This window comes from Leopardus geoffroyi, chromosome B2 (assembly GCF_018350155.1).
Source record: "Leopardus geoffroyi isolate Oge1 chromosome B2, O.geoffroyi_Oge1_pat1.0, whole genome shotgun sequence".
NCBI lineage: Eukaryota > Metazoa > Chordata > Mammalia > Carnivora > Felidae > Leopardus > Leopardus geoffroyi.
Window position 1 is genome coordinate 34,550,266 of NC_059332.1, and position 12,378 is coordinate 34,562,643.

General features: G+C 50.6%; 2 protein-coding genes across 3 annotated transcripts in view; one reads left to right on the forward strand and one right to left on the reverse strand.

Annotated features, from left to right (window-relative positions):
* The window catches only part of CLPSL1 (colipase like 1), a 13,826-nt gene continuing 1,448 nt past the window's right edge, over nt 1–12,378 (forward strand). The window contains exons 1-4 of one of the 2 annotated variants that reach the window (XM_045500780.1): nt 1–377; nt 2,733–2,856; nt 3,802–3,898; nt 4,664–5,414. In XM_045500780.1, coding sequence (XP_045356736.1) covers nt 343–377; nt 2,733–2,856; nt 3,802–3,898; nt 4,664–4,806 — 399 coding nt within the window. In that variant the 5' untranslated portion in view covers nt 1–342 and the 3' untranslated portion in view covers nt 4,807–5,414. Of the gene's footprint in view, nt 378–2,732; nt 2,857–3,801; nt 3,899–4,663; nt 5,415–12,378 lie in introns of those variants that run through there. The other variant, XM_045500779.1, reaches the window with a different exon arrangement.
* CLPS (colipase) lies at nt 9,250–11,752 on the reverse strand. The gene is made up of 3 exons (XM_045500781.1): nt 11,592–11,752; nt 9,954–10,076; nt 9,250–9,494 (listed from the first exon to the last, which is right to left on the reverse strand). The coding sequence occupies exons 1-3, from the start codon at nt 11,676–11,678 to the stop codon at nt 9,363–9,365; spliced, it is 342 nt and encodes a 113-aa protein (XP_045356737.1). The 5' UTR covers nt 11,679–11,752; the 3' UTR covers nt 9,250–9,362.

Consider the following 12,378-nt stretch of genomic DNA (forward strand, 5'->3'; position numbering starts at 1 on the left):
GACCTTAGGAGCACCACCACCAGCTCTGGGCCATGACGCAGCTGCTGCTCCTGGTCCTCCTCTCCCTCCTCCCTCTTTTCTTCCTTCTCACCAGTGGCTCATTTGGCAGGGGACGAATCAATTATTTGGTAAGGGACCTAGAGCATATAGTCGCCTCTTCTGCCACTGTGCTGAGACCCGCACTGCTTGGGGAGGTGGGTGCACACTGATGTGGGTCAAAGCCGGACATCGGAGGCAGCAGGGGGTGATGGCTGGAGGACGTCTGGGAGGAGAAAGAGACCCCCATCCTAGTCACGGGAGCTGTGCCAGGATGTGCGAGGTGCTGCCACCGCACAGGGGAATATGACACGGGACTCCCCACCCCCGGCTTACGTCTGGTAAGAGAGACAGACATTCCTTCAGTCAACCCATTTTACCAAGCACCCAGGGAAATTCTTTTTGTAGGTGCTAGAGATAAGGCTGTGAACAAGACATAAAAATCCTTGCCCTTGTAGTGTGGCTATTCTACTCTAGGAGGCAAATAGGTAAAATATTTACATATCCCAGGCGATAAACACCTGAGGACCAAGGAAATAAGAAAGGGGCTTCAGGTGTGGTGGTGTAAGGAGAGGGTGCGGTTTGAAACCGTGTGCTGAGGGAAGACTTTATGAACAAAGCGAAATTTAGGCAAAGACCTAAACGTGCGGTATTACAATATTACAACCAGAACCTACCAAGGGTGAGGACTTTGGTCCTAGAGGCTAAGAAACACAGCAGTGAGCAACATAGGGAAAGAGCCTTGCCCTCGGAGTTGAGGCTCTAGCAGGAGGGACACAGAAAGTTAAAAAAGAAGAAGAAAGAAGGATGAAGATAATTTCAGAGAATCCTAGTGTTGTGAACATAGTGAAGCCAGGTGATGAGGGCTGCTGTAGCTGGATGTTTGGGGGGGCTCAGTGGGAGACAGTCAGGCAGAGCTCAAAGGACAACATGTTCTGGGCAGAGCAGCCAATGGCCAGGGGCCAGGTGATTCTGATATGTTCAGAGTCCCAGTGGTGGCTGCAGGGTGTGTGTGTGTGTGTGTGTTGGAGGTGAGGCAAGAGATCTAGTGGTGGGCAGGCAGCCCTGGGATGAGTAAGCCCTGCAGGTCCCATAAAGAATTTTGGTATCAAAATGCCTGGGGGCGGGGGGGTGTGTGTGGGGGTATTGCTTTGAAGCAAGGGAATGACATGATGGGATTTACCTTAAAAAAAAAAATAAATAAAGATTCCTCCTGGAAAGAATGGGGAGAGGGGGTAGGTGAGACTGTTGCAGGGTGGAGGTCAGGGGTCTGGGGTGGGTTACTGGGAAGAGTGAAATCAGGGAAGCCAGTAAGAGGCTACTGGCAGTCCAACCCTCTCCTGCTTTATTTTCTTTATGGCACGTAGTCAAACGCAATAGATAGGATTATACATACATGAGTAATAATTGTTCATTAATAATATCTAACACATATATGTTAGGTAAAAACTATGTACAGTAAAATGCCCAAATCTTGATTTTACATTAAAATCAATTAATTTAAAACCCATGCAAACCCCCTCATAACCACCACCCCGATCGAGCTACAGAGCACTTCCGGCACCCTGCCAGGCTCCCTTGGGCTCACTGTCAGTTGTAGGGCCGAAAGGTAACACTCTCCAGACCTCTTCTGTTCTAGATTAGTTTTGCCTGCTTTTGAACTTCGTGTAATGGAATCACACAGTATTCTTTTCACGGCTTCCTTTGCTCAGCATTTTGTGCCACTCTGTCTATTTCACTTATTTATTATCTGTCTTCTCCCTAGAGCTCATGCTTGTCCAATAGCAAATCATGAGTCGCAAGAGTGACTGAAGTTTAAATTAATTAAAGTGAAGCAAAATTTAAAGTTCAGCTCCTCGGTCACACTCGCCACATTTCTAGTGCTCATTAGCCACATGTGGCTAGCGATCACCAAATTGGAACATGCAGAAAAAGCACATTTTCGTCCTTGCCAAAAGTTCTACTGGACAGCTGCTCTGGCGTGCCAGCTCCAGGAGGGAAGGCGTGTCTGGGCATTTCTGTTTGTTTTGTTCCCAGCTGTATCCCCGGTGCCTGAAACTGTACTTGGACACAGCAGGTGCTCAGCATTTGCTTGTTGAATGAACTGAACTTGTCAGAGAGATGACGGTGGCAGTGACAGATGATGTGATGGCCTAGCGCTGGGGATCGCTGGTGTGGGTGAGTGTGGGGGAGGAGGGAGCCTGTAGGTGCCGTGCAAGCTCGACTGAAAAGGTAAGTAGGGGGGGCTCCTGGGTGGCTCAGGTTAAGCCGAGTGCTGACAGCTCAGCGCCTGGAGCCTGCTTTGGATTTTAGGTCTCCCTCTCTCTCTCTCTGTCCCTCCCCTGCTCGTGCTCTCTCTCTGTCTCTCAAAAATAAATAGAAGTTAAAGAAAAATAAACATAAAAAAAAAAGGTGAGTAGGAGTTTGCAGAGAGAAGGTTGTGCGGCGGAGGGAACCGCAGGAGCCAAGACGGGAAGGCCTGGTGTGTGTGTGAGCGAGAAGTAACCTATCCGCGGGACTCTAAAGGCAAACCTGTGATATCTCTTTGGTCCCCCTTTGGGAAAAATCCGGCGCCCCTCCGCACAGACATCCGCCGTCCCCAACTCCAGCCCGGGCGAGAGTGGGGGCGGCGGTGAGGGCGCAGCGCGGGAGGGGAACCTGCAGGGAGGAAGCCCAGGTGCGCCATCTCCCCGCAGGACGACAGGGAGATCTGCGTCCAGAGCAAGAAGGTGCAAGAGTGGGTGCTGTCGCCGGGAGACCGAGGGCTGCGAGTCGCACTGCGCCCCCAAGGGGTCCGAGGGCAGCACGCGTCACCCGCAGGTGGGTGGCGGCGCCCCCTGGGGGGCGGGCGGGGTGAGCGGGGAGGACCCCCGGAAAGGAGGGGCAGGGGCGGACCCGGAGCACAGGGGAGGGTGCGGGGTCGGCGACGGTGACCCGGAGCGGGGAATTGTCTGCTGCGACGGCACCTCCCAGCCGCTTGGGGGAGCCTGTGGACCGACCCAAGGTGGAATCCAGATGGTTTGTTGTTGTTGTTTTTGTGTTTATTTATTTTGGGAAAGAGAGGGTGTGAGTGTGAGCGGGGGAGGGGCAGAGAGAGGGGGACAGAGGATTCCAAGCCGGCTCCGCTCTGACAGCGGAGAGTTGGAAATGGGGCTGGAACTCACCAAAGGTGAGATCATGACCTGAGCCCAGGTAGGACGGAGCCACCCAGGCGCCCCCATGCTTCTCTTTCTGATATAAGTTCCCCTTTTCAGTGGGTCACCTCTGGAAGTAGCACTGTCAATTGGCACAGGTAGAAGGTCTGGTCCTAATCATGGTTCTCAACCCACCCTTCTCAACAGCCCCACGGGCTCTGCTGTGGCTCCAGGCGTTCTGGGCCAGAGGTTGTGGGCTGGGGTAGCCTCTGAGCTGGGTGTGCAGGAAAGGGGTGTTGGTTTGCTCATGAAAGGACTTCAGGAGAATAGATGGAGGTCCCCTGTGGGAGGGTGTTTTTTCACTCGGGATAGACACCTGGGCTAATGACAGGAAAGGTGATGCCAGAGAATGAACTAGGAGGGCACCAACAATCCTAGGGGTCAGCCTGGAGGAGGCAACCAGAGGCACAGACTGAACAGTGCATGAAGGGGTCCCTCAAGCCCAGGCTCCTCTGCTGTGTGCAAGCAGATGGTCTTGCAGGGGAGCACTTCCAGGGGAGTGAAGGCTGCCCCCTCAGGGCTGAGGGCAAAGCAGCCCCCGAGGTCAAGGTCAAAGTCCTGTCTTTCGCAGACATTCCTGGGCCTGTATAACGAGTGTCCCCGCCTGCTGAACCTGACGTGTGTATTTCCGAAGAATGAGAAATCATTTAACATCATCTATGGCCGTTGTAAGAAAATTGAAAAAAGGAAGTCAGCTAAGAACATTTTCTTCTAACGCTCTCTCTTTGCTGCCTTCTCCACCTCCTCCATCTACTCCTACGCCTCCCCAAATTTGTGTTCTTGCCCCTAGCCCTCAGAGCCTCCACCAGCAGGGGAGGGGCAGGGAGGGAGGGAGGGATGATGCACCATCACTGGAATAAAGACTTTTCAGTGTTTGCTGCCCCTGGTGCCAGGGGCTGGGGAGGCATGGCTGGGATGGGCCCGGCACAGGTTGCTGGGGAGTGAAGGGACTGAGAGGCAGGAAGCTTAGGCTTGGGCCTTTCCCCTGTTGGGGCATGAACGAAAGTCCCCCAGAGGAGACTTGAGCTCTTCTCCCCACCCCAACCCCTTTCTGGCTTCCGCCCATTCCATAAGCCACCCGCCAAAAGCTCAGTTCACACCTGAACTCTTGGTTCCCCCTGACCTTAAAGGTCAGAAATGTGAAAGGAAGTGTCCAAGACAAATGTGTATGAAGAATTGGCAGTCTCAGTGGGTAGAACATGTGAGTCATTCTCTGGGTCATGAATTCAAGCCCTGCGCTGGGCGTAGAGATTACTTTAAAAAAAAAAAATTGCCTGTGTTTATGGAGCACTTACTTTATGCCAGGGGCGGTGCCAGATCCCTTACACACAGGATCTCATTTCATCCTACAAAAAAACCTTAGGAGGAGGGGTCAGAACTTTGATCACCCCATCTCAGGAGAACCTGAGACAGACTGAGCAATTTGTTCACAGTCACAGCGCTTGAACGTGATGAATCGGACTCTTTTGGGAGATCAGAAGAGAAAGGAGGGATGAGAAAAGGAGAGCCAAGGAAAGAGCGTGAGGAAAAGAAAGATCAGAGCGCCTACTGTGCTGTGGGGACAGGGAGACAATGAATCAGGACGAGTTTCCGCAAGCTGTACCTTTGGGTTGTGAGGCTTTAAGAGCCAGATGCTAGCTTGCTGGCTGTGAGTGTCGTGAATTCTCTGCAGAAGCAGGCTTCAAGGCAGCCCTGCTATATTTGGGTTACGTTCTGGGAATAAAGAATTCAGATTTGGGACCCAAAGTTCCATGGTTAGCTACACTTCTGATTAGCTGAACCAAGTGTGAACCCAGATCTGAGCCAAGTATGTCCTCCAGGACATCAGGCTTATGGTGCGAGAGCTCAGTAGTTGAGATAGAAGCTGAGGTTTACTTAAAGCACCCCCTGTAAGTCTTAGCAACACTCTAACCTTTATCTTGGCAGAAATTGCTCCTAAATGTGTCAGACAGATCCACAGTGTCACATGTACTTCAGAAAGACACAGGGCTACGGTGCATGAGCTCCCCTTATTTGGAGAAAATCTATGAAAGGCCCTTGGAAGGGGAGATTGCAGGCTGGAAACCCAGCCTCCAAGAATACCTAATGTCTTCAAATTTAGAAGGGGAGGGGGAAAATACATTGCTGATGTGATTACACTGGTTTCATACAATGAAGAGGAGAAACTTTTCTTCTACCCTCTTAGGTTCAGTGTTGGAGGTCTGCAAATTAAACTGACAAAAGACAGATTGGCAAGAGAAAAGAGATTTTTCTATTCATATACATACGCATGTGGGGGAGTTCACAGACAAAGGTGACCCGATGGGGCAGTTAGAATTTGGGGCATATATATCATCTTTATTGGGGAAGGGGAATGGGAGAAAGACCCTCTGGAAAATGGCTTCTTAATAGGGGAAGAAAGAGCACTTAGGGGAAAACACATTATTTTTAAGAAAGATAAATGGGCCCTTAGGAGAGTAGATGACAGTTATGATAGTTTTTGTGACAATGTCCATTTGGGTGTGGTGCTGACTTCTGCAGTGATAAGATTCCAGCACAAAGAGTCAATCTTTCTTGGTTGCAAGAAACTTCTCCAGGAGGGAATTTATGATAGTTGAGTTCTTTGGGGAGGCTCTGCTTTTTTTTTTTTTTTTTTAATTTTTTTTTCAACGTTTTTATTTATTTTGGGACAGAGAGAGACAGAGCATGAACGGGGGAGGGGCAGAGAGAGAGGGAGACACAGAATCGGAAACAGGCTCCAGGCTCTGAGCCATCAGCCCAGAGCCTGACGCGGGGCTCGAACTCACGGACTGCAAGATCGTGACCTGGCTGAAGTCGGACGCTTAACCGACTGCGCCACCCAGGCGCCCCAGGGAGGCTCTGCTTTTAGACAGATGAAGGAGTTCAGAAAAATGCCTCTTCTCAAAATCCTTCAGCTTAAAAGAGCAGCACTGTCCAGCGGAAGGTGCAATGTGATTTTAAATTTTCTAATGGCCATACTTAAAAAGTAAAGAGAACCCGGTGGAACCAATTTTGACAATATACTCTACTTATAACACAATCAAAAGTGTTATTTCAACGTGTAAAAATTATTGGAGATCTTTGACATTCTTTTTTTGGTAATAGGTCATCTGAATCCAATTTGTATTTTACGCGCACCCCAATTCAAGCTCAACATGTGACTAATTGGTACCATATTAGACAGCATATGTCTACAGGGTCCAGCATCCGGCATTTTTTATGGATTCAAGGCTGCAAATATTGCCACTTCTGTAGCTGAATTTCTAGCAGATCTAGAAAAAAGTTACAGCAAGCTGGGGAGCTCCTGGGGTTAGGATATTAAGGTGGAAAGGATCAGTGGCAAGGCTACAACCTATAGGACATCTTTATGGGAATTTGAAAACAGGGACTCCTTGGGGCGCCTGGGTAGCTCAGTTGGTTAAGCATCCGATTTTGGCTCAGGTCATGATCTCCCGGTTCGTGGGTTTGAGCCCCGCATTGGGCTCTGTGCTGACAGCTTGGGGCCTGGAACCTGCTTCAGATTCTGTGTCTCCCTCTCTCTCTCTGCCCCTTCCCCATTCATGCTCTCTCTCTCTCTCTCTCTCTCTCTTTCTCAAGATAAATAAACATTAAAAAATATATATATATTAAGAAAAAAAAAAAAAAAAGAAAATGGGGACTCGTCTGGGCTCCAGGCTGGGTGAGAAGAAGGTGCCTTTGAACAGCAGCAACACAACAAAAAATGTTCCCCTTCTTCCAGCAGTCGTGTAATACTCAATCTCAGTGCCAAAAACAAGAACCACTCCAGATGGTTCAAGTAGAAAGGATTTAACACAGGGAACAGGGGGTTGAGGTCTTTGCCCCTTGCTGCCACAGACCCCAGCTTCCCATCACCCCTGGAAACTAGGGACATTTCCCTCGCGCCCTTTATAGACTGTAACACAGTGCTGGGCACTATGGCCATTCAACAGATGTATGAAGAAGTGAATGAATGCAGGTTCCCACCCAGCTTTGGATCTAGGCACCACGGAGTATGACCCAACCCTGCCTCAGAGTCTGAGCCCCCTACTGGGTTAAGATATTGAAAGCCCCTCCAGTTGAGCACTACCTTAGGTATGGAGGATACTTACCTGACTCCCCAACAGCCTCTACCCCCCTTCCTTGCTAACTGAACCCCAGTATTGTTTGGCTGGTACTGGGCCCAGCCCTGGGAGAAGGATCTAATTAGCCCAAGCCGGTCATGGCGGTCCCATTCCCTTTGCCCAGTACTTGCTTTCCCAGCTTCCCTTGTGGCCAGAGGTGGTCCCATGACCCAGTTGGAGCCATTGAGATATGGAGAAGTCAGCCTGGAGACTTTTGGGCAAGATAAGAAAGTAGGCTAGGAGAAATAATCTGCCCTCGGCCCCTATCCAGCCACCCTCTACTCCATGCTTCCTAACTTGAACATGGTAAGAGAATATGACCATTAGCAGCTGCCGTGAAGGCATCTGCCAGTTGAGAGGAGGTAACAGACGCACAGTTCTGCCAACACTTCCTATCTCCAGACTTCTTTTTAATGTTTGTTTGTTTGTTTGTTTAGAGAATGAGTGGGGGAGGGGCAGAAAGAGAGAGAGAGAGAGAGAGAGAGAGAGAGAGGATCCCAAGCAGGTTTCCTGTCAGTGGTCAGTGCAGAGCCTGACGAGGGGCTCAATCTCATGAATCATGAGATCACGACCTGAGCCCAAATCAAGAGTCGGACACTCAACCGACTGAGCCCCCCAAGGTGCCCCCTCCAGACTTTTTGATTCATGAGAAACATGTGTCCCTATTTGTTTCAGCCATAATTCCTTGGTTTTTTTTGTTACTTTTCAGGTAGATCCTGTCTTAACTCAGAAACCTAGTGGCTACTCTAAGGATTCCTTAATCACAGACTGCAAAATCCTGGGGCTGGGAGAGCATCTCAGCTTTAATTAGTTCATTCTCTTCCTTCTTTGCATGAATCTCCTCTCCTACATCCCCACTGAGGGTCAGTGAACCTCCACTTGCACATCTCAGTGACGGGGACCTCAGTACTGCCTAAGGCAACCTAGGTTTGATGGTTTTTATGTTAAACCAAAACCAAATTCCCTACAATCCCACCCATTTGTCTTAGTATGAATAATTGGGAAAGAACCAGGAATTGTAGAATGGGTAGGGGGGTGGAGTTAGCGGGTGTGCTGCTAACTTTTTCTTTAAGTTTTTAATTAGCAGACCTTTCTTTCTTTCTTCTATCTTTCTCTTCTTCTTTCTTTCTGTCCTCTTTCTTTTTAAAGTTTATTTATTTATTTTGAGAGAGCACAGTTGGGCCAGGGGTAGAGAGAAAGAGGAAGAGAGAGAATACCAAGCAGGCTCTGTGTGGTCGGTGCACAGCCCCACACAGGGCTCGTTCCCATGAACCGTGAGATCACAACCTGAGCTGAAATCAAGAGTCAGACACCTTACTGACTGAGCCACTCAGGCAACCCCCAGATTTTTTCTAATTATGTGACATTGAGCAAGTTGCTTAACTTCTCTGAATGTTAGTTTTTGTTTTTGTTTTATCTGTAGAGACAATATATTCTCCCTCCTAGATCGTTGTGAGGATTTGCTAGCAAAGAGTAAGCCCACAGCAGTTGTTAGTGGTTTGACGCCTTAACACATGGGTTGTGTCAACCAGTTGGCATATCTGAGAGTTGGGTCCAGAAAGAAGATAGGACCCCAGGACAGGGGCTGGTAAATCTTGACGCAGGGCAGAGAATATGGGCCATTATGACTCCCCATGAGAAGTGTGTGCATGTACCTCTTTGGGAACTTGAGGGGCACGAAGGGCATCCCAGGGAGGTGTCGCAGTCCCCAAATGGAGAGGTTCTCAGCATGGCTGCTTCACAACCTTGTCTCCAGTCTGTCCAGCCTCATCCCGCCAGGGCCCCCGACCCATCCCTCCTTCCTCTGACCTATTGACTTCCTCTGACCTTGATGAGGCAAAGGCTTGAGGTGACATCAAGGAAGACGCTGACTCAACAAGAACATTCGGGAGCCTGGGGAAGGTTGCAGGAAGAGCTTTAATTGCTGAGAATCCAATCAGAAAAGGGAGGTGCTGGCCAAGGGGTGGCCAGCCAGGGAGGGGTGCTGGAAGAGGGGCAGCCTTCGGTGGTTTTACTCCCGGGAGCGTCCAGCATCGTGGCAGAAGCCAAAGTTGGTATTGGTGATGGAGCCCACGATGGTCTTGTCAACCTCACAGGTCAGGCCCCGCTCACAGGGACACTTGTAGTAAACCCCATAGAGTGTCTGCAAAGACACAGGGCCATCGGAGTCACAGGCTGTGTGTTGGGGGGGCTACTTTGGGCATAACGTGCCCCCTGGCCTGACCCCAAGAACCCCTGGCCAGTCTCTTTTCAGTCTGTCTTCTTCTGACTGCCACCCCAGAGGGCACTGTGGGCCCCGAGGCTGGTTCCCACTCTGTGCATTTAAGCCAACTACATCTCTCTGGGGAGGCCTCTATTCACCCATCCGTGAAATGGGGATAACAACCCCCCGCCCCCATTCATCTCACTGGTCACTTGTGAGGGTCAAAGGAGATGATGGCATGGGAAAGTGCTTTGAAGCCTGCTGACCTCCCTCTCTTAATCTCAGCGTTCAGGGCCCAGGCTGACGCTCCTCTGCGATCCTATCCCCAAGCCTGAGGGCCCTCCTCCTCTGAGCGGTCCCTCTTCCCACCACGACCGCCCTCACTCCGCGGGCACCCACCTTGGCAGAGCACTCGCTGTTCTCACTGGCCTTGGGTGCGCAGCGGGCCAGGCTCAGCCCCGTGTCGCGGTGGCAACACTTGCTCTTGCATTGAAGGCTGTTCAGGCAGAGCTCGCCGTCTTCCTGCCGGGGCAGCCGGTTAGCCCAGGACCCCTTCCCTTGGTCCCTTCTCTACACCCCGCCCCTGCCCCGCCACCCACTGCCACTGACAGGGCCTCCCCTGGTGGGGGCGTGTGTAGAGGAACCCAGCCCCTGGGTCTGGGGGCCAATCTGCCCACCCCCAGCCCCAGCGTGTGAGAAGCGGGCAGGGTAGTGGTTGCGGGTCAGGACACGGGTTCTAGCACCCGCTGTGCTATCAACTCCCTGGGTGACTCTGGGCAAGTCACTGCCCCACACTCTGCCTCGGTGTTCCCAAAACGGGGTCTCCAAACTTCTCTGGTTCCCACGCTCTGTGGAGGAGCCTGTGAAGGGTGAGGACCTTCTCCCTGGAAAATTCCTCCCTCCCCTGACTTTTACATATAACCTCAGGGGGATCCTGGACCCTCTGAGCCATGTAAGGCCCTGAGTTAAGAACCTTTGGGTACAGAGGCAGCATGGGGCAGCATGACTGTGTCTCTGGAGCCAGCAGCCTGGGCTCCAATCCCTGCTCTGTGTTTTCCAGCTGTGTGACCTCAGGCAGGTGGCTTAACCTTTCTCTACAACTGCTTTCCATCTGAAAACGGACCTGATCCGAATAGGACCTATCTCGCATGGTCAGTATGAGGCATTTAGAACTGTGTCTGTGTGTCCCTCTAGGTCAGAAGCCAGACTCACTGGGAGAGCTTTTTAAACTACTGCACATTTCTGAGCCAGGGTTTCCAGCGCAGGACCCTAGGGCTCTAGGTTTTTCTAAAGCTCCCTCAGCCAGTTTGAACCATTGCCCTGAGCATGTCCCATGCTGGTCAGCCTTGTCTGAGGCGCCAGCGGAAGAGGGCAGGACAGTCGTGGGCAGGATAGATAGAGATGCTTCACCTCTCAGCCTCCAGGCAGCCCCAGGTGGAGACATTAGAGGTTAAGATCGAAGCTTAAAAAATCTCCACCTGGGCACATGCACCCCAATATTTATAGCAACACTATGGACAGTAGCCAAATATGGAGAGAGCCCAAATGTCCAATGACTGACAAATGGATAAAGATGGATAAAGAAGATGTGGTGTGTGTGTATATATATATAATGGAATAATACTCGCAATCAAAAATAATAAAATCTTGCCATTTGCAACAATGTGGATGGAACTAAGAGTGTATTATGCTAAGCGAAATTAGTCAGAAAGACAAATGTCGTATGATTTCACTCATATGTGGAATTTAAGAAACAAAACAGATGAACATAGAGGAAGGAGAGGAAAAGTAAGATAAAAAAAACAGAGGGAGAGGTGTTGGTGGGGGCTGGGCTAAATGTGTGATGGGCATTAAGGAGGGCACTTGTTGGGATGAGCACTGAGTGTTCTATGTAAGTGATGAATCACTGAATGCTACTCCTGAAACCATTATTACACTATATGTTAACTAACTTGGATTTCAATAAAATTTAAAAATTAAAAAAAAAAAATCCCTGCCTGGATGTTCAGATGACTCCTTCCCTGAAGCCCCTCTTACCAGGTGGATAATGATTCCCCGAGGGTCAGGCACTGCATAGGCCACCACTGCGAGGGCAACCAGCAGAAGGACGAGGACCTTCTCCATGATGGACGGGCACAGCCGGTGTAGGTAGCCGCTGGCAGGTCAGGTGGCAGAAGACAGACCCGGCCTGGGTGGTGGAGCTATAAAAGGGACTCTGTCCACATGTGACTCACCTTCCCCAGCCCGCTGGGCTGGACGTGAACCGAGGCCCAGCTGCGGCCAATCTGCTGGGGGGCGTGTCCTGATAAAGCAAATGGGCGACACCTGGTTCCTTGTGCATGCGTGTGTGTGTATGTGTGCACCTGTGTGTGTGTGTGTGTGTGTATGTGCGTGTGTGTGGTGGTGATACTGCATCGTGGTTGGGTGTGGACTCTGGAACACTTTTACTTGTAAAGTTATTAGCTGGGCAAGTTATCTGTTCTGAGCCTCAGTCTCCTTATCTTCAACTGGGGATCATTTTGAGAGTTGGGAGGGCTGAGTGAGTATGTCGCATATATCTTTTTTTTTTTTTTTTAATTTTTTTTTTCAACGTGTATTTATTTTTGGGACAGAGAGAGACAGAGCATGAACGGGGGAGGGGCAGAGAGAGAGGGAGACACAGAATGGGAAACAGGCTCCAGGCTCCGAGCCATCAGCCCAGAGCCCGACGCGGGGCTCGAACTCACGGACCGCGAGATCGTGACCTGGCTGAAGTCGGACGCTTAACCGACTGCGCCACCCAGGCGCCCCTGTCGCATATATCTTAACACACATGTGTAGCTCA